The following is a 22,428-nucleotide window of genomic DNA, read 5'->3' on the forward strand; positions in this document are numbered from 1 at the left end:
GACGGTCATCTTGTTTTTCTTCCATTCTTCTATTCTTTCTAATAATTGTGCCAACAGTTGTTGCCTTCTCACCAAGCTGCTTGCCTATTGTCCTGTAGCCCATCCCAGCCTTGTGCAGGTCTACAATTCTGTCCCTAGTGTCCTTAGACAGCTCTTTTGTCTTGGCCGTGGTGGAGAGGTTGGAGTGTGATACTATGTTACTACTACTATGTTACTAATTTCGGGATTTTTTTTTTAGATTCTGTCTCTCACAGTTGAAGTGTACCTATGATAAAAATTACAGAACTCTCAATTTTTTGTAGGTGGGACTTGCAAACTGGCCAGTGTATCAAATACTTATTTTCCCCACTGTAGTTGCTAATGACACCCATCAACAGGGAGTGTAGTTTAGCAGCCTGTCTCTCCTGGAGCTCTCACTGCTGAAGTGTGTGATAATTACACTGCAAAAATTAATTCCTGTAGGTAGCAAGTATACATGGCTAAAATGAACCCCTCATAGCTTATAGCTACTGTAAAAGGGGCAATAAATGATAAAAAAAAGGGCAAATAAATACAAATCTGAGGGGTCAGCTGTAGCCTTTGAAATTTACAAAGGGCTTAATTTAATCTGTAAAAAAGAGATAACATCTGCAAAAATACTAAATTAACAGCAAGTGGCAAAAGAGAACAAAACTAATCCACAACAATTCTTTAAATATATAAATGCTAAAAAAACAAGGTCAGAGCAGGTAGGTCTCCTAATAAATAACGGATAAGGGGGATGGTCACTGAAGATAAGGACAAGGTAGAGTTACTAAATGTTTTTTTTAGCTCTGTATATGCAAAAGAAGAGAAAGGGGCAGATATTGGTGGTGACAGGGCTGTTAGTACATCCAGTAATATACTCAACTGTATAACTATAGATATGGTCCAAGCTAAGTTAAATAAGGTAAATGTGAACAAAGCTCTTACACCCAAGAGTTCTCAAAGAGCTCAGCTCAGTCATTGCTGTGTCCCTGTTTATAATTTTTGGAGATTCTCTAGGGACTGGTACAGTGCCAAGTGACTGGCGCAAGGCAAATGTGGTGCCCATATTCAAAAAGGGCTCTAGGTCCTTTACAGGTAATTATAGACCAGTACGTTTAATTTCTGTTGTGCAAAAAATGTTTAAAGAGCTCTTAAGGGACAAAGTTTAATTCATATGCAAATGAGCACTCGCAAGTGCCCAGGGGAGGAGTTCAGTGTGTAGGTTGCCAGGCTGCTCTGCCTTCTTTTCACTTTACTCCTCCCCTCTGCCTTTGCCCGCCCTCCAAGTCTCTTGCCTCATAGATAGGTCCGGACTTGGAGGGCAGGCAAAGGCAGAGACTGGGGAGGAGTAAAGTGAAAAGAAGGCAGGGCAGCCTGGGCACTTACACACTGAACTCCTCCCCTGGGCACTTGCGAGTGCTCATTTGCATATGAATTAAACTTCGTTTTTTCCTGCTGGTGCAAGTGTCAAGACAAAGGTACCATTACAATCCGACACCATACCCTACTAGGCCAAAACATGGCAATTAACCACCTCAGCCCCCCTAGCTTAAACACCCTTAATGACCAGACCACTTTTTATAATTCTGCACTACACTACTGTGACGAAACCAATCTCGCCACTGTGTTTTGGAGGGGGCTGGTTGCCAGCCTCCTGCCTCAGGATTATGGCCCATACTAACTTTAAAGAAGACAGGCCGGCCGCACAGCTTAAATCTGTCTTTGGAATTGTATTTTATTATGTGAGGGTACCCAGATGGCTAGTTTAATTGTATTCGTGTGGTCTGAGTGCCATTCACCTAATGATATGCACTCAGACTTGAGCTATCTGGGGATATGTTAAATGTCTGTGGTTGCTGGGAGGGTGTGTTTAACTGGTGATTTCTGTCCTGTTGTCCCCGCATGTGTATTGGCGATCTCCCCTTTGTCCTGAGAGATAATTGGATTATCCCTCGGTTGTCTCTGGGGCAGAGAGGAGGAAACCATGATGCATTGTGGGGATGTGCTGTATCCGTTCGGTGTGTCGCAGTCTCCATTCTGGTCCCCTGGGGGCGTGTACACCAGATGGGGACCTGCATAAATACGGGCGAGTAGCCTCAATAAAGGGTTCCTGTTTTATCCTTCATCATGCTGAGACTGGTGTTTGGATAACTGATAAAAACTGGGGGATTGCTATACGCTGAAGATTTGCTATACTCCCCTGGCATAACTACGAGCTCTTGTAAGAGCTGTTCCTGCTCTCTGGCTGTAGGAGAGGTTCACCCACTGGAGCCTGGAGCCTTGTAGTAGGTCCAGCGTGGGTGGAGGACGGTGAGGCCCCAACCAAGCTGCGGCGGTTCGTGGGGTCTGCAGTGCGTATGGTGCCAAGTGGAGTGCTTGGAGTCCTCGGAAAGCACTAGGAGCATCTATCGACGGAGGTACCCGGTCGGGGTGCAAGGAGATCCGTTACATTGGTGGCAGCGGTGGGATGGCGATCTAGTGTGAGGAGAAGCAGCTCTGAGACACCGTTCGTGGAGTATATTTAGGGCAACGCTAGTATCCGTACAGCGCCCCTGGCTACAGCAGGATGGAATCGGCTAGTCTTCGAACAGCGTTCCACTACGAGGAGGATGATGACCCGGACTGGAGGGATGAAGACAGAAAGGAAGTCTGGTATGATGCCCTGGAAGATGCCCAGCAGCGGCGAGGTGAGAGTCTCCCCAGTTATGAGCAGCGGCTACAAAAGCGTGTGGCGATGCGGATGGGTCTCTTGGGAGAGCGGCCCCTGGATGACTGGGTAACAGAGCTCCAGAACCTGGTATGTAAGGAGCTTTGGCTAGAGGATGCTTACCAGGCCCTAAGGTGGCATGTCATTCAACATTCCCCCTGGATGGCTGAGCACGACAGACCCGAGGGTGAGGATTATGATGGACCTGGGTTACTATGGGATGCCTTGGAGGAGGACATTGATCTTGGCAACACGGAGGAGTCTAGGTTTTGGGACATCTACGACTACCGGATGGGCATGCATGATTATGCTGACGAAAGGGAGGTGAGCAAAGACATGATCCACCTGGTAACAAGGGAGTGGGAGCTGGAGCAGACCTACCAACACCTGCTCAGCTCTGTTCATCCCCAACCTACTCGACAAGTAGAGCCAGATCTGCCCTCCTACAACTGGGAAGACTTGCCGGCGATACCCCCTGCTTCCCTACCAACTCCCAAAGTAGGGAACTTCATTGACTGGTTCTGGGAAGACGTCCCGACGGCAGGTAGAGATGGGACCGAAGTCTCTCCACTGGCCCTACAGGGATGCTGGGTAGCCGGCCCAGATCCCCAACTACAGCCAGCATTACCTGGAGTCCAGACAGTCGGTCTGACTTCCCATCGACAGCTTAACTTACAGGGAGAGATGACAACCGGTCTCTCTCCCCAGCGGCAGACAGGATCACAGGGAGAGGAGATTGTCAGTCCCCCGTCCCTGCAGCAACCAGCATTACTAGGAGTGGAGATGGTCGCACCCACTACCCAGCACCAGGCAGCGTTACAGAGAGTTGAGACAGTCGGTCTGACTCCCCAGCAGCAGTGTGTTGTAAAGAGAGAAGAGACAACCGGTCTCTATCCCCAACCACAGGGGGACAGCACCCCTAACTTCGATGGTGCAGATGGGACCGCGGTCTCTGCACCAGGCCTACCAGGATACTGGACGGCCGGTTCAGATCCCCCACCAACCCTGCAGGAATGCCTGGAGGAGGAGGTAAGCGATTCCTCCTCTCCACAGCCGATCTGCAACAAGGTCCTGGGGATAGGATTTCCTGATTCCATCCCAGCGGAAGAGCTGGCATCTGGGCAGAGCGCAGTCGGCCTCTGCCCTCCCCTATCCTCTACTCCAGAGCCGGACTTCCCACAGGCTACCCCAGCGGAAGAGCTGGCCTCTGGGCAGAGCACAGTCGGCCTCTGCCCTCCCCTATCCTCTTCTCCACAGCCGGACTTCCCACAGGCTACCCCAGCGGAAGAGCTGGCATCTGGGCAGAGCGCAGTCGGCCTCTGCCCTCCCCTATCCTCTTCTCCAGAGCCGGACTCCCCACCGGCTACCCCAGCGGAAGAGCTGGCATCTGGGCAGAGCGCAGTCGGCCTCTGCCCTCCCCTACCCTCTTCTTCAGAGCTGGACTTTCCACAGGCTACCCCCGCGGAAGAGCTGGCATCTGGGCAGAGCGCAGTCGGCCTCTGCCCACCAAGTACCTACAGCTCCAAGCTGGAGAACCACAAGGCAGCAAGGAGTCGCAGATGCCCACTCAAGAGCCAGGCCCCAAAATTCAACAGGTCCAGTATGGGGTTGTGGTTGGACTGCCAGACTAACTCAGGTACTGACCGTGAGGTCAGGTATCTGGTTAGTCTTCCCTGGAAGGGGGAGATGTGTGACGAAACCAATCTCGCCACTGTGTTTTGGAGGGGGCTGGTTGCCAGCCTCCTGCCTCAGGATTATGGCCCATACTAACTTTAAAGAAGACAGGCCGGCCGCACAGCTTAAATCTGTCTTTGGAATTGTATTTTATTATGTGAGGGTACCCAGATGGCTAGTTTAATTGTATTCGTGTGGTCTGAGTGCCATTCACCTAATGATATGCATTCAGACTTGAGCTATCTGGGGATATGTTAAATGTCTGTGGTTGCTGGGAGGGTGTGACATTGTGTGTTTAACTGGTGATTTCTGTCCTGTTGTCCCCGCATGTGTATTGGCGATCTCCCCTTTGTCCTGAGAGATAATTGGATTATCCCTCGGTTGTCTCTGGGGCAGAGAGGAGGAAACCATGATGCATTGTGGGGATGTGCTGTATCCGTTCGGTGTGTCGTAGTCTCCATTCTGGTCCCCTGGGGGCGTGTACACCAGATGGGGACCTGCATAAATACGGGCGAGTAGCCTCAATAAAGGGTTCCTGTTTTATCCTTCATCATGTTGAGACTGGTGTTTGGATAACTGATCAAACTGGGGGATTGCTATACGCTGAAGATTTGCTATACTCCCCTGGCATAACTACGAGCTCTTGTAAGAGCTGTTCCTGCTCTCTGGCTGTAGGAGAGGTTCACCCACTGGAGCCTGGAGCCTTGTAGTAGGTCCAGCGTGGGTGGAGGACGGTGAGACCCCAACCAAGCTGCGGCGGTTCGTGGGGTCTGCAGGGCGTATGGTGTCAAGTGGAGTGCTTGGAGTCCTCGGAAAGCACTAGGAGCATCTATCGACGGAGGTACCCGGTCGGGGTGCAAGGAGATCCGTTACAACTACTTTCACCATTTATTGCTCGGTCATGCAACTTACCACCCAAATTAATTTTACCTCCTTTTCTTCTCACTAATAGAGCTTTTATTTGGTGGTATTTCATTGCTGCTGACATTTTTACTTTTTTTGTTATTAATCGAAATCTAATTTTCACTTTCAGTTGTAAAATTTTTCAAAAAAAACTACATCTATATATAAATTTTTCTCTAAATTTATTGTTCTACATGTCTTTGATAAAAAAAATGTTTGGGTAAAAAAAAATGGCTTGGGTAAAAGTTATAGCATTTACAAACTATGGTACAAAAATGTGAATTTCCGCTTTTTGAAGCAGCTCTGACTTTCTGAGCACCTGTCATGTTTCCTGAGGTTCTACAATGCCCAGACAGTAGAAAACCCCCACAAATGACCCCATTTCGCAAAGTAGACACCCTAAGGTATTCACTGATGGGCATAGTGAGTTCATAGAACTTTTTATTTTTTTGTCACAAGTTAGCGGAAAATTATGATTTTTTTTTTCCTTACAAAGTCTCATATTCCACTAACTTGTGACAAAAAATAAAAAATTCTAGGAACTCGCCATGCCCCTCACGGAATACCTTGGGGTGTCTGCTTTTCAAAATGGGGTCACTTGTGGGGTAGTTATACTGCCCTGGATTTTTAGGGGCCCTAATGCGTGAGAAGTAGTTTGAAATCAAAATGTGTAAAAAAGCCCTGTGAAATCCTAAAGGTGCTCTTTGGAATGTGGGCCCCTTTGCCCACCTAGGCTGGAAAAGTGAGGTAAGATCCAATTTCACATTTAGTCATAAACTTCTATCAAGAATAATAGAGGAAAGTATGAGATTTATAAGAAAGGATGATCCAGAATTTGTAATGCTTGGGGACAGCAAGTAGTTACTAAAACAGAGATGTCAGAAGAGGTGACTGTTTCGCTTTACAGATTGAATAACTGGAGTACCCATAATATCAGCAGCAACACAAGAATTAATGTGGGTTCACATCACGTTTTATGCCTCTGTTTGACATATACATTAAAAAAAAGAAAAAGAATACAAAAATGAGGATACGTACTGAGGAGAAGTTGGGCAATGTGTTTTGGGGTGTCATTTTACATATACCCATGCTGGGTGAGAGAAATATCTCGGCAAAAGACAACTTTTCCAATTTTTTTATGCAAAGTTGGCATTTGACCAAGATATTTATCTCACCCAGCATGGGTATATGTAAAAATACACCCCAAAACACATTGCCCAACTTCTCCTGAGTACGGTGATACCACATGTGTGACACTTTTTTGTAGCCTACATGCGCAAAGGTGCCCAAATTCCTTTTAGGAGGGCATTTTTAGACATTTGGATTCCAGACTTCTCCTCACGCTTTAGGGCCTCTCTAAAATGCCAGGGCAGTATAAATACCCCACATGTGACCCCATTTTGGAAAGAAGAGACCCCAAGGTATTCAATGATGGGCATGGCGAGTTCATAGAAGATTTTTTTTTTGGGCACAAGTTAGCGGAAATTGATTATTTTTTTTTTTTTCTCACAAAGTCTCCCTTTCCGCCAACTTGGGACAAAAAGTTAAATCTTTCATGGACTCAATATGCCCCTCAGCGAATACCTTGTGGTGTCTTCTTTCCGAAATGGGGTCACATGTGGGGTATTTATACTGCCCTGGAATTTTAGGGGCCCTAAAGCGTGAGAAGAAGTCTTTTACGCATTTGGATTCCGTGAGGGGTATAGTGAGTTCATGTGAAATTTTATTTTTTGACACAAGTTAGTGGAATATGAGACTTTGTAAGAAAAACCAAAAAAAAAACAATTTTCGCTAACTTGTGCTGAAAAAATTTCTAAATGGAGCGTTACAGGGGGGTGATCATCGACAGGGGGGTGATCAATGACAGGGGGGTGATCAGGGAGTCTATATGGGGTGATCACCCCCCTATCATTGATTACCCCCCTGTAAGGCTCCATTCAGACGTCCGTATGTGTTTTGCGGATCTGATCCATTGAATGCGTGGATCCGTAAAACACATACGGACGTCTGAATGGAGCCTTACAGGGGGGTGATCATCCCATATAGACTCCCTGATCACCCCCCTGTAAGGCTCCATTCAGACGTCCGTATGTGTTTTGCGGATCCAATCCATGGATGCGTGGATCCGTAAAACACATACGGACGTCTGAATGGAGCCTTACAGGGGGGTGATCAATGACAGGGTGGTGATCAATGACAGGGGGGTGATCAGGGAGTGTATATGGGCTGATCACCCCCCTGTCATTGATCACCCCCCTGTAAGGCTCCATTCAGACGTCCGTATGTGTTTTGCGGATCCGATCCATGGATGCGTGGATCCGTAAAACACATACGGACGTCTGAATGGAGCCTTACAGGGGGGTGATCAATGATAGGGAGGTGATCAATGACAGGGGGTGATCAGGGAGTCTATATGGGGTGATCACCCCCTTGTCATTGATCACCCCCCTGTAAGGCTCCATTCAGACGTCCGTATGTGTTTTGCGGATCCGATCCATGGATGCGTGGATCCGTAAAACACATACGGACATCTGAATGGAGCCTAACAGGGGGGTAATCAATGACAGGGGGGTGATCAATGACAGGGGGGTGATCAGGGAGTCTATATGGGGTGATCAGGGGTTAATAAGGGGTTAATAAGTGACAGGGGGGGTGTAGTGTAGTGTGGTGCTTGGTGCTACTTTACTGAGCTGCCTGTGTCCTCTGGTGGTTGATCCAAGCAAAAGGGACCACCAGAGGACCAGGTAGCAGGTATATTAGACGCTGTTATCAAAACAGCATCTAATATACCTGTTAGGGGTTAAAAAAAATCGCATCTACAGCCTGCCAGCGAACGATCGCCGCTGGCAGGCTGTAGATCCACTCTCTTACCTTCCGATCCTGTGAACGCGCGCGCCTGTGTGCGCGCGTTCACAGGAAGTCTCGCGTCTCGCGAGATGACGCATATATGCGTCACTCTGCCTGGGACAGCCGCCTCCGGACCGCGATCCTGCGTTAGGCGGTCCGGAGGCGTTTAATCTAAATGAATGAATGGTTGGGCGAGTTACTACTTTAACTATTTGCCATGGTATATCCAATGACCCTCAGCAGTCTCCTGACCTACCCACGCGCAGTCACGCTAATTGTTAATTCATATGTTCCCCTCAAAATACTGTCCTTACTTCATATAGTGCTATGCCTATATTACTCCCTTGTTGTATCAACCAGTTTGTCATTAATGATTGAGTCCTGTATTACATTCTCCATGATTGGATTAATGATATCCTTATCAATAAGTGGGGTGTTAGTACCATGGAATGCACAAGTGAAATTATGACTTCAGGCCAGCTGCTACATGATCTCCTGTTTGCCAATACATTATTGCATATGTGATTGTGGTTGGGTAGCAACGGAACACTTCGCGGGTCATGTGACCGGAAGTCTTCCAGCACTTTGGTCGGAAGCCTCTCTAGCACTGTTGCCGGAAACTCCTACTACGTAGATGCACGTGGAGGGGAGACGCTGACTAGTGCGGCCATATATCGCCCTCAAGTGAGCCTCTGTACTATCTCCTTCAGCCCTGAGTTAGTGAATTATATGTTTAACATAGGTTATTGTTTTGTCAGCATTATGTGTTGGTGATGACACCTTTGCAGGACATGTGGGTAAACGCGTAATGGGAGATGGGGAGGCACCCTAGGGATAGACTGCCCACCAAATTAATTAATTTGGGATGTGTATATATTCTGTTCATTTATTGTATCACACTATGCTTGATAAAGACTCAGTAGAGTCAAAACGTTGCATGCTGGGTGAAAAATAAACACAGACTTGATTTGAGAAGTTTGAGTGCCGCGGTTTTTCCTTTTATGTCTATACAGTGTGTATATGGGGTAAGTGTAGTTTATACAGTGTGTGTATCTGGTAAGTGTAGTCTATGCAGTGTGTATATATGTTAGGTGTAGTCTATGCAGTGTGTATATAGGGTAAGTGTAGTCTATACAGTGTGTATATCGGGTAAGTGTAGTCTATACAGTGTCTGTATAGGGTAAATGTATTCTATACAGTGTTTGTATAGGGTAAATGTAGTCTATACGTTGTGTATATAGGGTAAGTGTAGTCTATACAGTGTGTATATATGGTAAAGGTAGTCTATACAGTGTGTATACAGGGTAAGTGTAGTCTATACAGTGTCTGTATAGGGTAAGTGTAGTCTATACAGTGTCTATAGGGTAAGTGTAGTCTATACAGTGTGTGTGTGTATATAGGGTAAGTGTAGTCTATACAGTGTGTGTATAGGGTAAGTGTAGTCTATACAGTGTGTGTATATAGGGTAAGTGTAGTCTATACAGTGTGTGTGTGTATAGGGTACGTGTAGTCTATACAGTTTTTATAGGGTAAGTGTAGTTTATACAGTGTGTGTGTATATAGGGTAAGTGTAGTCTATACAGTGTGTGTATATGGTAAGTGTTGTCTATACAGTGTCGGTATAGGTTAAGTGTAGTCTATACAGTGTGTGTATATGGTAAGTGTTGTCTATACAGTGTCTGTATAGGGTAAGTGTAGTCTATACAGTGTGTGTGTGTGTATATAGGGTAAGTGTAGTCTATACAGTGTGTGTATATAGGGTAAGTGTAGTCTATACAGTGTGGATATAAGGTAAGTGTAGTCTATATAGTGTGTATATAGGGTTAGTGTAGTCTATATAGTGTGTGTATAGGGTAAGTGTAGTCTATACAGTGTCTGTATAGGGTAAGTGTAGTCTATACAGTGTGTGTATATGGTAAGTGTAGTCTATACAGTGTGTGTATATGGTAAGTGTAGTCTATACAGTGTGTGTATGGTAAGTGTAGTCTATACAGTGTGGGTGTGTGTGTGTGTGTGTGTATGGTAAGTGTAGTCTATACAGTGTGTGTGTGTGTGTGTGTGTGGTAAGTGTAGTCTATACAGTGTATATATAGGGTAAGTGTAGTCTATACAGTGTGTATATAGGGTAAGATCCCCATCAAAATGAACCAGGGGGCTACTGACATGTGTCTAAAACAACAGTTTAGTGAATCCTACAGGTCAGTGCACCTATACTAACATAGTTGCATTGGCAGAAAAGGCTTGGGTATGAATCCATCCTTTTAGGTCCAGTACACCCATACATGCTGATTGTCCTCCCTGGGGTGGATGGGATCTTCTAGCAAAGCAATGCAACATGTCACATAGCTAGACATGTCTGACATTGGTTGAAGAGCATGTCCAAGGCTTTGAAGTACTACCCTGGCCCCCAAATTCCCCAGACTTGAACTCAATTGAGCATCTGTGGGACCACCTTAATCATCATCTCTTTGGATCCTTCCCCAAGTGCCCTTCAGCAGCTGTGGGATGCACTGCAGTCCAGCATGTCTCCAGATACCTTTGACAACCTACCAGGAATTGATTGTAACTCCTAGCCAATCTAGCTGCTGTCCATGCTGCACATGGCAATTACTGTAGATATTAGCTGGTGGTCATCATGACTGTGTAGATCTGATACTGGCTCTTAATTAACTTAAAGGGGGTTTTCCCATCACAGACAATGGGGGCATATCGCTAGGATATTATGACCCCATTGTCTGATAGGTGCGGGTCTCACCTCTGGGACCTGCACCTGCACTGAGAACGGAGCTGGGGAAAGGTGGTGGAGGGCGCACTGCGCATGTGCAGCCGCAATCTATTCATTCCTATGGGGCCGCTGAAAATAGCCGAGCCCGGGGGTCCTCCAGCCACCACTCTCCCCGCTCCATTTTCGGCATAGGTGCGGGTCCCTATCAGAAAATGGGGGCATATCCTAGCAATATGCCCCCATGGTTGAATTAAAGAAGAAAAAATAAAGCAGTTAACAAATTATAAAAAAAATCTCAAGTGATTGCTTAGTACAGTGGTTACTTAAGTTACAGAATTAATTGGTTCTGGGAACACCATTGTATGTTGAAACCATTGTAACTTGAGACCATAGCTCTAAGGCCTCATGCACGTGACCGTGCCGTTTTTTGTGGTCCGCAAACCGCGGATCCGCAAAAAAAACAGAAGCCGCCCGTGTGCCTTCCGCAATTTGTGGAACAGGCGGCCCATTGTAGAAATTCCTATTTGTGTCCGCAAAACGGACAAGAATAGAACATGCTATTTTTTTTTTGCCGGGCCTCGGAATGGAGCAACGGATGCGGACAGCACACGGAGTGCTGTCCGCATCTTTTGCTGCCCCATTGAAGTGAATGGGTCCGCACCCGAGCCGCCTAAACTGCGGCTCGGATGCGGACCCGAAAAACGGTCGTGTGCATGAGGCCTAAGCAAAATTAGCAATTAGTTCCAAAGCCCCAAAATGTCATCCCAAGATGCCAGGGAGAAGGTTGACTTTTATTTTTTCTCCCTGGCTGTGACGCTCTCTGCTGCAATCGGGCAGCTCACAGTCAGGGAGAAGGAGACGTCCATTAAGAAACATGGCCACCTCCTCCTCCCTGTACCGATGGTATGAATTTACAGTACATAAACCAATACGGGGGTGGGGGACAGCGGGCTAACGGAGCAGCGCATAGATATTATAATGCCAAGACCGGTGAAATTTTGAAAACCGGTGAAAATCATATTAAGTCCGTTCTATACTTAAAAAAATACCATACATATTGTTATAGAATTCTGTTAGTAGTCAGATAAATTAGTAATGCACGATCCTCGTGTACTCATGGACTACCTCTGAAGTTTAATAAAATGTATTGCCTAAATAATGAGATAAAAATCTTCTAATAATGGCAGGGTTGAAAATATGGCAGCAGTATAACCATAGAAATACAGATTTGGCTGTTATAAGTAGAAAAGTTCTACATTATGTGCTGTTAAATAGAGTTGATCGCAAATATTCTAATCGCTAATTTTTATCACGAATATTGCCACTTCGAGAATTCGGGAATATCTAGAATATAATGCTAAATCTTCTTAATCGCGAATATTCTAGATTTTTTTTATCAGTACCCATGATCCCTCACTGCTTCTTGCTTGTGGGCCAATGAGAAGGCTGCAATATTTTTTACTTTAGGAGTAGTGTTGATCGCAAATTTTAGTATCGCAGATTTTTATCGCTAATTTTCAATTGCCGATTTTCGCAATCAAGAAAATGACTGGAGATTACGAATTCTCGAATTCGCGAATATATGATTAATATTTGCAAAATATTGCAAATTCGAATATTGCCCCTGCCACTCGTCACTGATTGTTAAATACTTGAAAACCCCTAATATGGGCTATATACTGTACATTATACATATACATTCATGCTCGGACAAATGTCATTGCATTCTCAATAAAAAAAAGAAACTTCAGCACTCCTTAGATTCAGGTGAAAACAGTGCGTCTTTTTTATTTTTGTTTTTTCAGACAATCAGTACGTCTTGTGTGACGTTTTGGTCCATTATGACCTTTTTTATACAGTACAATAGAATAGATATTATATACAGAAATTCATTTTAGACAATTACTTTATCTATGTTATAAGATGTCAACAGATATAGGGGTAAAATCGTACCAGGAAATATATCTAAACTTATAGCATAGACATGATTAGATCAAATGAAAATAGTATAGATATGATTACATCAAACGAAAATAATTTTTGAGACTGTGTTTCTAGAGGATAACAAAAGGGTACAAATTGACCATTTGCAACTAAAGAGGGTAGTATAATACTGGATGATATGGTATTTGAGGGAGAGGGTGGAGGTTGCTTTGAGCAGTAAAAGAGTAACATTCTGTGTAAAATGCAAAAACTGTGAAAAACTACCAATGGACAGAATGATTAACAGAAGAGTAAACAAAATAATAAATAAACCACCTTCAACAGCATCCTGAATGTTAGTGAGTTGGGCTGGGAACCCTAACTTACAGCACCCATGCCTTCACCTTGAGTGCCATGCATCATATTGTTTATTGTGTTCTCAATAAGGAGAGAGGAATAGGCCACTGTCACACATCTCAAGCAGTGGCTTATCTCCCCTAAGAACAAAAGAATCAAGCATGTTGAAATCCAACTGCTTGGTCCTTCTCTTCCCCAAAGGCAAAAGTCAGGAGGCCACCATACACATTAGATGTACGGCTGGTCCTGTCGAAATCAGCAAGTTCAGCTGACTTTAATCTAATGTGTAATGCCAGCTTTATGTACGAAGTAACATCTTTACTAGGTCTTTGTAAGAACATATCTTATTTGTAACTGGAAAGTGCCTAAACATCTGTGCCAGAAGTGTTGCTATACGAGAGTTGTGGATCATTTTTGTATACGTGACTTAAATTGTCATCCTGATTTGTGTATGTGTTTCTTGGATTTTGGTACATTTCAACACTTGCAATAAACTCATTATAATAGCCTTTATCTTTAAAAAAAGGGTAAATTATGTGGAGACCTTTCTATCTCTGTGTATCTTGCTTGAGATTTGAGCCAAACATTTGGATGTTCTACTGGAAAGGGTTTTGTTCCATAAGTTGAGTTTCTTAGTTCCACTGTTTTGTCTAGGAGAACATTCTGGTCAAAGTCTTTCTTTCTACAGTTGGCATAGTCTTTTCTCCTAATTTCAGTAGATACATAGCGCTTGTTTTGTGACTGTTCTTTTTCATCAGATGCAAGAATATATTTAGAAAACTCCATTCCTTCAAATATTGAGGGGGCCATAAATGTACCATCAGCTTTGTAGTCACTTGGTTTTGATTTCTTATTATGTAAAATCTGTTTTAAAGAAGCAAAAAGACAAAGTTAAATGGGATAAAACAATAAAAGCGGGGACGTGCCTAGAGGTAATGCAAAGGTAGTAGTTGCACCCAGGCCCAGGGGCGTAGCTATAGGGGAAGGAGGGGAAGTGGCTTCTTTGGGGTCTGAACTCGGATGTGGCCCACCTAGGAGAAAGCCTAAAAGATTTTATTGTAAGGGCCCCCTCAGCAGTATTGTTGTAATGACATTATAAACAGAGACAATGTAGAAAATGGACAGACAGCAGCTGTTGGCCCAAGAAATCAATTTTGACTAGCAACAGGAGTGGGGTTGTATAAGAGGAGAGAGGTTGTGAAGAATTTCATGGGAGGATGTGTCACTTAAAAAAAATTCTGTGGGGCCCAGTCATTTCTAGTTACGTAACTGCCCAAGACCTTGTGTCTGAGAAGGCCCCTAGGCCCACCCCAGAAAATATGGAAGTAATAGTATAAATGGAACATGATAGGGCCCTGTTACAGATTTGACATTAGAACCTAATAGCTTCAAGTCACATTACTGACTTTTGTCCTCTATGAGCACCCACCACTCATTTATTTCTAAACATTACTGAAGCAGACATTTTTAAAGAAAAATATATATTATAGTATTACTATAGGTTCAATAATTATTTATTCTTTACATTCAGGAGAGATCACCTGGAGAGCACAAGGTTCCAGACTTCCAGTAATAATGGGTCATATTTTATAGGACATGTACAAGAATTTCAAGTACGATCTACCATAAATCATCAATTTTTATCACAGAGCATTGCAATAGAAACTTACCAAGTTATGAAGTAAATACTTATCACACATATATTCCATACTAAATATAACTTATATGCTTATTTCATTCATAATTACTGACATGTAGCACGCACCTTGTCACTCTGGTAAACCTTTCACAAACAGAAAGCTTTTGGCCGAAGAGAGGAGGTGCGAAAAGGGGGAGAATGAAATTTAAGGTCAACATGTCCACAGGCTGTGTCAGTTTTTATAAATGATCCCCTATGTACATTATGGAAGGTCAATACCATGGAGGTAGTCAAATCATAAGGTCATTATTCTTTTGGGTGTCAATAAATAATTTTTTCATACCATCACTATGATGGTAATTACTGATATTGACTCCCATATCTAACTGGAGCAACTTATCATATTCAACTTCAATAGAAGTCACAAATATCCTATATATCATCTCCCCCTTTTTATTTTCCTATTTTTTCTGCTTGACGTTTTACGTTCCTATCTTTATTTATTTTTATTTTTGTGACAGTTCACTTACTTATTTAGCGGTTTAGAGCTGACCTGTGATTTTGTGAATTATTTTATTCATTTTATTGTATTTTGATTTTGGATTATTTTCTCTATAAATCTGCAGAGGACATTATGTATGTCTATTTAGAGGTTTATAATCTCTATAGTTTTTGCTATACAGTCACATTATATATATATTTTTTAAAGGCCTTATGTTCTAGTTTATTACAGGCTTACATACTTTATATACTTTATCTTTTGCTTTGGGGAAATTAGTTTTTAGTAAAGCTCCTATAGAAGAATGAATCGGTAATGCAACAAAACTGTTGACTTCCCAGTTGGTGTACAAAGAGCATACAGTGCCTTGCAAAAGTATTTACCGCCCCCCCCCCCTTGACTTTTTTCGTATTTTGGTGCCTCACAACCTGGAATTAACATGGATTGTTTGAGGATCTGCATCATTTAATTTACAGAACATGCCCACAACTTTGAAGATTTTTATTTTATTTTTTATTGTGAAGCAAACAACAAATAGAACAAAATAGTCAATACTTTGTAGAGCCACCTTTGGCGGTTTTTACAGCTCCAAGTCGCTTTGGATAAGTCTCTATGAGCTTGACACATCTTACCACTGGGATTTTTGCCCATTCCTCCTTGCAAAACTGCTCTAGCTCATTCAAGTTGGATGGTTTGTGCTTGTGAACAGCAATCGCTAAGTCTGAGCACAGATTTTCTATTGGATTGAGATCTGGGCTTTGACTAGACCAGTCCAACACATTTACATGTTTCCCCTTAAACCCCTCAATTGTTGCTTTAGCAGTGTGTTTGGGGTCATTGTCCTGTAGGAAGGTGAACCTCCGTCCTTGCCTCAAATCACGCACAGTGTTTGGTTAGGTTTTGCTCAAGAATATCCCTGTATTTAGCACCATCCATCTTTCCCTCAACTCTGACCAGTTTCCCAGTCCCGGCTGCTGAAAAACATCCCCATAGCATGATGTTGCCACCACCATGTTTTACTGTGGGGATGGTGTTCTTTGGGTGATGGGATATGTTGGGTTTGCGCCAGACATAGCTTTTTTTTGATGGCCGAAAAGTTAAATTTTAGTCTCATCCGACCAGAGCACCTTCCTCCATAGATTTTGGGAGTCTCCCACATGCCTTTCTGCAAACTCACAACATGCCTTTTTGTTTTTTGCTGAAAGTAATGGCTTTCTTCTGGCCACTCTGCCATAAAGCCCAACTCTATGGAGCATACGGTTTATTGTCGTCCTATGTACAGATACTCCAGTCTCTGCTGTGGAACTCTGCAGCCCCTCCAGAGTTACCTTAGGTCTCTGTGCTGCCTCTCTGATTAATGCCCTCCTTGCCCGGTCCGTAAGTTTTGGTGGGGGCCGTCTCTTGGCAGGGTTGCTGTTGTGCCATGTTCTTTCCATTTGATTATGATGCATTTGATGGTGCTCCTGGGGATTATCAAAGATTTGGATATTTTTTTATAACCTAACCCTGACTTGTACTTCTCAACAACATTGTCCTTAAGGCTACTTTCACACTAGCGTTCAGAGCGGATCCGTTCTGAACGGATCCGCTCATATAATGCAGACGGTGGCTCCGTTCAGAACGGATCCGTCTGCATTATATTGTCAAAAAATTTCTAAGTGTGAAATTAGCCTGAACGGATCTGTCCAGACTTTTACATTGAAAGTCAATGGGGGACGGATCCGTTTGAAGATTGAGCCATATTGTGTCATCTTCAAACGGATCCGTTCCCATTGACTTACATTGTAAGTCTGGACGGATCCGCTTGCCTCCGCACGGCCAGGCGGACACCCGAACGCTGCAAGCAGCGTTCAGGTGTCCGCCTGCTGAGCGGAGCGGAGGCTGAACGCCGCCAGACTGATGCATTCTGAGCGGATCCGCGTCCACTCAGAATGCATTAGGGCTGGACGGAAGCGTTCGGGTCCGCTTGTGAGCCCCTTCAAACGGAGCTCACAAGCGGACAGCCGAACGCTAGTGTGAAAGTAGCCTTACTTGTTTAGAGAGTTCCTTGGTCTTCATGGCAGCGTTTGGTTAGTGATTAGGGATGAGCGAACCCGAACTGTATAGTTCAGGTTCGTACCGAATTTTGGGGTGTCCGTGACACGGACCCGAACCCGGACATTTTCGTAAAAGTCCGGGTTCGGGTTCGGTGTTCGTCACTTTATTGGCGCTTTTTGAAAGGCTGCAAAGCAGCCAATCAACAAGCGTCATACTACTTGCCCCAAGAGGCCGTCACCGCCATGCCTACTATTGGCATGGCTGTGATTGGCCAGAGCACCATGTGACCCAGCCTCTATTTAAGCTGGAGTCACATAGCGCCGCCCGTCACTCTGCTCTGATTAGCGTAGGGAGAGGTTGCAGCTGCGACAGTAGGGCGAGATTAGGCTGATTAACTTCTCCAAAAGACTCCATCCATTTATCGATCTACAGCTGTGGATGATTGAACTGCTGCTATTGAATTGCTCACTGTTTTTAGGCTGCCCAGAGCGTTTTTCAGTCACTTTTTTCTGGGGTGATCGGCGGCCATTTTGTGTCTTGTGTTGCGCCAGCACAAGCTGCCACCAAGTGCATTTAACCCTCAATGGTGTGGTTGTTTTTTGGCTAAAGCCTACATCAGGGTGAAGCTGTCACACCAAGTGCATTTAACCAGCAATAGTCTGTTTATTTTTGGGCCATATACTACATCAGGGGCAAGCTGCGCCTGTCACCAAGTGCATTTAACCCTCAATGGTGTGGTTGTTTTTTGGCTAAAGCCTACATCAGGGTGAAGCTGTCACACCAAGTGCATTTAACCAGCAATAGTCTGTTTATTTTTTGGCCATATACTACATCAGGGGCAAGCTGTCACCAAGTGCATTTAACCCTCAATGGTGTGGTTGTTTTTTGGCTAAATCCTACATCAGGGTGAAGCTGTCACACCAAGTCCATTTAACCAGCAATAGTCTGTTTATTTTTTGGCCATATACTACATCAGGGGCAAGCTGCGCCTGTCACCAAGTGCATTTAACCCTCAGTAGTGTGGTTGGTCAAGCTGTCACACCAAGTGCATTTAACCAGCAATAGTCTGTTTATTTTTTGGCCATATACTACATCAGGGGCAAGCTGCGCCTGTCACCAAGTGCATTTAACCCTCAGTAGTGTGGTTGGTCAAGCTGTCACACCAAGTGCATTTAACCAGCAATAGTCTGTTTATTTTTTGGCCATATACTACATCAGGGGCAAGCTGCGCCTGTCACCAAGTGCATTTAACCCTCAGTAGTGTGGTTGGTCAAGCTGTCACACCAAGTGCATTTAACCATCAATAGTGTGGTTATTTTTTGGCCATATCCCAGTCTAATTCTGTCAGTAAACGTATACCTGTCACCCAGCGCCTAAATACTAGGCCTCAAGTTTATATCCAGCTAAATCTGTCGTTACTGCTGTACTGTTGTGGCTGGGCAAGTTATTTAGTGTCCGTCAAAGCACATTTTTTGTTCTGGGTTGAAATACAATTCCCAATTTAGCAATTTCCTAATTTAGTGGTTTCTGCTGTATCAGGCCTACTTTAAATACATCCCTAAAAGGGTATATCAGAATCAAGGTGCTGATAGGGTCATTCTCAATAACTTCACACACACGCTACTGTGCATATCCCAGTCTAATTCTGTCCGTAAAACGTATACCTGTCACCCAGCGCCTAAATACTAGGCCTCAAATTCATAGTCAGCTAAATCGGTGGTTACTGCTGTGCCTGTATTAGTGTAATACGGTACCTAAATAGATAGCCAGATAGTGTTAGGTGTCTGTAAAAAAAGGCCTGAATTTGAATTCAATACATTGGGCCAAATAATATTTTTGTTGTTGTGGTGAACGATAACAATGAGGAAAACATCTAGTAAGGGACGCGGACGTGGACATGGTCGTGGTGGTGTTAGTGGACCCTCTGGTGCTGGGAGAGGACGTGGCCGTTCTGCCACATCCACACGTCCTAGTGTACCAACTACCTTAGGTCCCAGTAGCCGCCAGAATTTACAGCGATATATGGTGGGGCCCAATGCCCTTCTAAGGATGGTAAGGCCTGAGCAGGTACAGGCATTAGTCAATTGGGTGGCCGACAGTGGATCCAGCACGTTCACATTATCTCCGACCCAGTCTTCTGCAGAAAGCGCACAGATGGCGCCTGAAAACCAACCCCATCAGTCTGTCACATCACCCCCATGCATATCAGGGAAACTGTCTGAGCCTCAAGTTATGCAGCAGTCTCTTATGCTGTTTGAAGACTCTGCTGGCAGGGTTTCCCAAGGGCATCCACCTAGCCCTTCCCCAGCGGTGGAAGACATAGAATGCACTGACGCACAACCACTTATGTTTCCTGATGATGAGGACATGGGAATACCACCTCAGCAAGTCTCTGATGATGACGAAACACAGGTGCCAACTGCTGCGTCTTTCTGCAGTGTGCAGACTGAACAGGAGGTCAGGGATCAAGACTGGGTGGAAGACGATGCAGGGGACGATGAGGTCCTAGACCCCACATGGAATGAAGGTCATGCCACTGACTTTCACAGTTCAGAGGAAGAGGCAGTGGTGAGACCGAGCCAACAGCGTAGCAAAAGAGGGAGCAGTGGGCAAAAGCAGAACACCCGCCGCCAAGAGATTCCGCCTGCTACTGACCGCCGCCATCTGGGACCGAGCACCCCAAAGGCAGCTTCAAGGAGTTCCCTGGCATGGCACTTCTTCAAACAATGTGCTGACGACAAGACCCGAGTGGTTTGCACGCTGTGCCATCAGAGCCTGAAGCGAGGCATTAACGTTCTGAACCTTAGCACAACCTGCATGACCAGGCACCTGCATGCAAAGCATGAACTGCAGTGGAGTAAACACCTTAAAAACAAGGAAGTCGCTCAGGCTCCCCCTGCTACCTCTTCTGCTGCTGCCGCCTCGGCCTCTTCTGCTGCTGCCGCCTCGGCCTCTTCCTCCGCCTCTGGAGGAACGTTGGCACCTGCCGCCCAGCAAACAGGGGATGTACCACCAACACCACCACCACCTCTGCCACCAAGCATCTCAACCATGTCACACGGCAGCGTTCAGCTCTCCATCTCACAAACATTTGAGAGAAAGCGTAAATTCCCACCTAGCCACCCTCGATCCCTGGCCCTGAATGCCAGCATTTCTAAACTACTGGCCTATGAAATGCTGTCATTTAGGCTGGTGGACACAGACAGCTTCAAACAGCTCATGTCGCTTGCTGTCCCACAGTATGTTGTTCCTAGCCGCCACTACTTCTCCAAGAGAGCCGTGCCTTCCCTGCACAACCAAGTATCCGATAAAATCAAGTGTGCACTGCGCAACGCCATCTGTAGCAAGGTCCACCTAACCACAGATACGTGGACCAGTAAGCACGGCCAGGGACGCTATATCTCCCTAACTGCACACTGGGTAAATGTAGTGGCAGCTGGGCCCCAGGCGGAGAGCTGTTTGGCGCACGTCCTTCCGCCGCCAAGGATCGCAGGGCAACATTCTTTGCCTCCTGTTGCCACCTCCTCCTTCTCGGCTTCCTCCTCCTCTTCTTCCCCCTGCTCATCCAGTCAGCCACACACCTTCACCACCAACTTCAGCACAGCCCGGGGTAAACGTCAGCAGGCCATTCTGAAACTCATATGTTTGGGGGACAGGCCCCACACCGCACAGGAGTTGTGGCGTGGTATAGAACAACAGACCGACGAGTGGTTGCTGCCGGTGAGCCTCAAGCCCGGCCTGGTGGTGTGCGATAATGGGCGAAATCTCGTTGCAGCTCTGGGACTAGCCGGTTTGACGCACATCCCTTGCCTGGCGCATGTGCTGAATTTGATGGTGCAGAAGTTCATTCACAACTACCCCGACATGTCAGAGCTGCTGCATAAAGTGCAGGCCGTCTGTTCGCGCTTCCGGCGTTCACATCCTGCCGCTGCTCGCCTGTCTGCGCTACAGCGTAACTTCGGCCTTCCCGCTCACCGCCTCATATGCGACGTGCCCACCAGGTGGAACTCCACCCTGCACATGCTGGACAGACTGTGCGAGCAGCAGCAGGCCATAGTGGAGTTTCAGCTGCAGCACGCACGGGTCAGTCGCACTGCGGAACAGCACCACTTCACCACCAATGACTGGGCCTCCATGCGAGACCTGAGTGCCCTGTTGCGCTGTTTCGAGTACTCCACCAACATGGCCAGTGGCGATGACGCCGTTATCAGCGTTACAATACCACTTCTATGTCTCCTTGAGAAAACACTTAGGGCGATGATGGAAGAGGAGGTGGCCCAGGAGGAGGAAGAGGGGTCATTTTTAGCACTTTCAGGCCAGTCTCTTCGAAGTGACTCAGAGGGAGGTTTTTTGCAACAGCAGAGGCCAGGTACAAATGTGGCCAGCCAGGGCCCACTACTGGAGGACGAGGAGGACGAGGATGAGGAGGAGGTGGAGGAGGATGAGGATGAAGCATGGTCACAGCGGGGTGGCACCCAACGCAGCTCGGGCCCATCACTGGTGCGTGGCTGGGGGGAAAGGCAGGACGATGACGATACGCCTCCCACAGAGGACAGCTTGTCCTTACCCCTGGGCAGCCTGGCACACATGAGCGACTACATGTTGCAGTGCCTGCGCAACGACAGCAGAGTTGCCCACATTTTAACCTGTGCGGACTACTGGGTTGCCACCCTGCTGGATCCACGCTACAAAGACAATGTGCCCACCTTACTTCCTGCACTGGAGCGTGATAGGAAGATGCGCGAGTACAAGCGCACGTTGGTAGACGCGCTACTGAGAGCATTCCCAAATGTCACAGGGGAACAAGTGGAAGCCCAAGGCCAAGGCAGAGGAGGAGCAAGAGGTCGCCAAGGCAGCTGTGTCACGGCCAGCTCCTCTGAGGGCAGGGTTAGCATGGCAGAGATGTGGAAAAGTTTTGTCAACACGCCACAGCTAACTGCACCACCACCTGATACGCAACGTGTTAGCAGGAGGCAACATTTCACTAACATGGTGGAACAGTACGTGTGCACACCCCTCCACGTACTGACTGATGGTTCGGCCCCATTCAACTACTGGGTCTCTAAATTGTCCACGTGGCCAGAGCTAGCCTTTTATGCCTTGGACGTGCT

The 22,428-nt window shown here is 45.9% G+C and overlaps 1 protein-coding gene across 1 annotated transcript in view; it reads right to left on the reverse strand.

Moving 5' to 3' along the window:
- Positions 1-12,796: 12,796 nt before the first annotated feature.
- Positions 12,797-22,428, reverse strand: part of LOC122936200 — a 59,357-nt gene continuing 49,725 nt past the window's right edge. The window contains exon 7 of the mRNA XM_044292291.1: positions 12,797-14,006. Coding sequence (XP_044148226.1) covers positions 13,659-14,006 — 348 coding nt within the window. The 3' untranslated portion in view covers positions 12,797-13,658. The remainder of the gene's footprint in view (positions 14,007-22,428) is intronic.

The sequence above is a fragment of the Bufo gargarizans genome, chromosome 4 (genome assembly GCF_014858855.1).
Source record: "Bufo gargarizans isolate SCDJY-AF-19 chromosome 4, ASM1485885v1, whole genome shotgun sequence".
Taxonomy (NCBI): domain Eukaryota; kingdom Metazoa; phylum Chordata; class Amphibia; order Anura; family Bufonidae; genus Bufo; species Bufo gargarizans.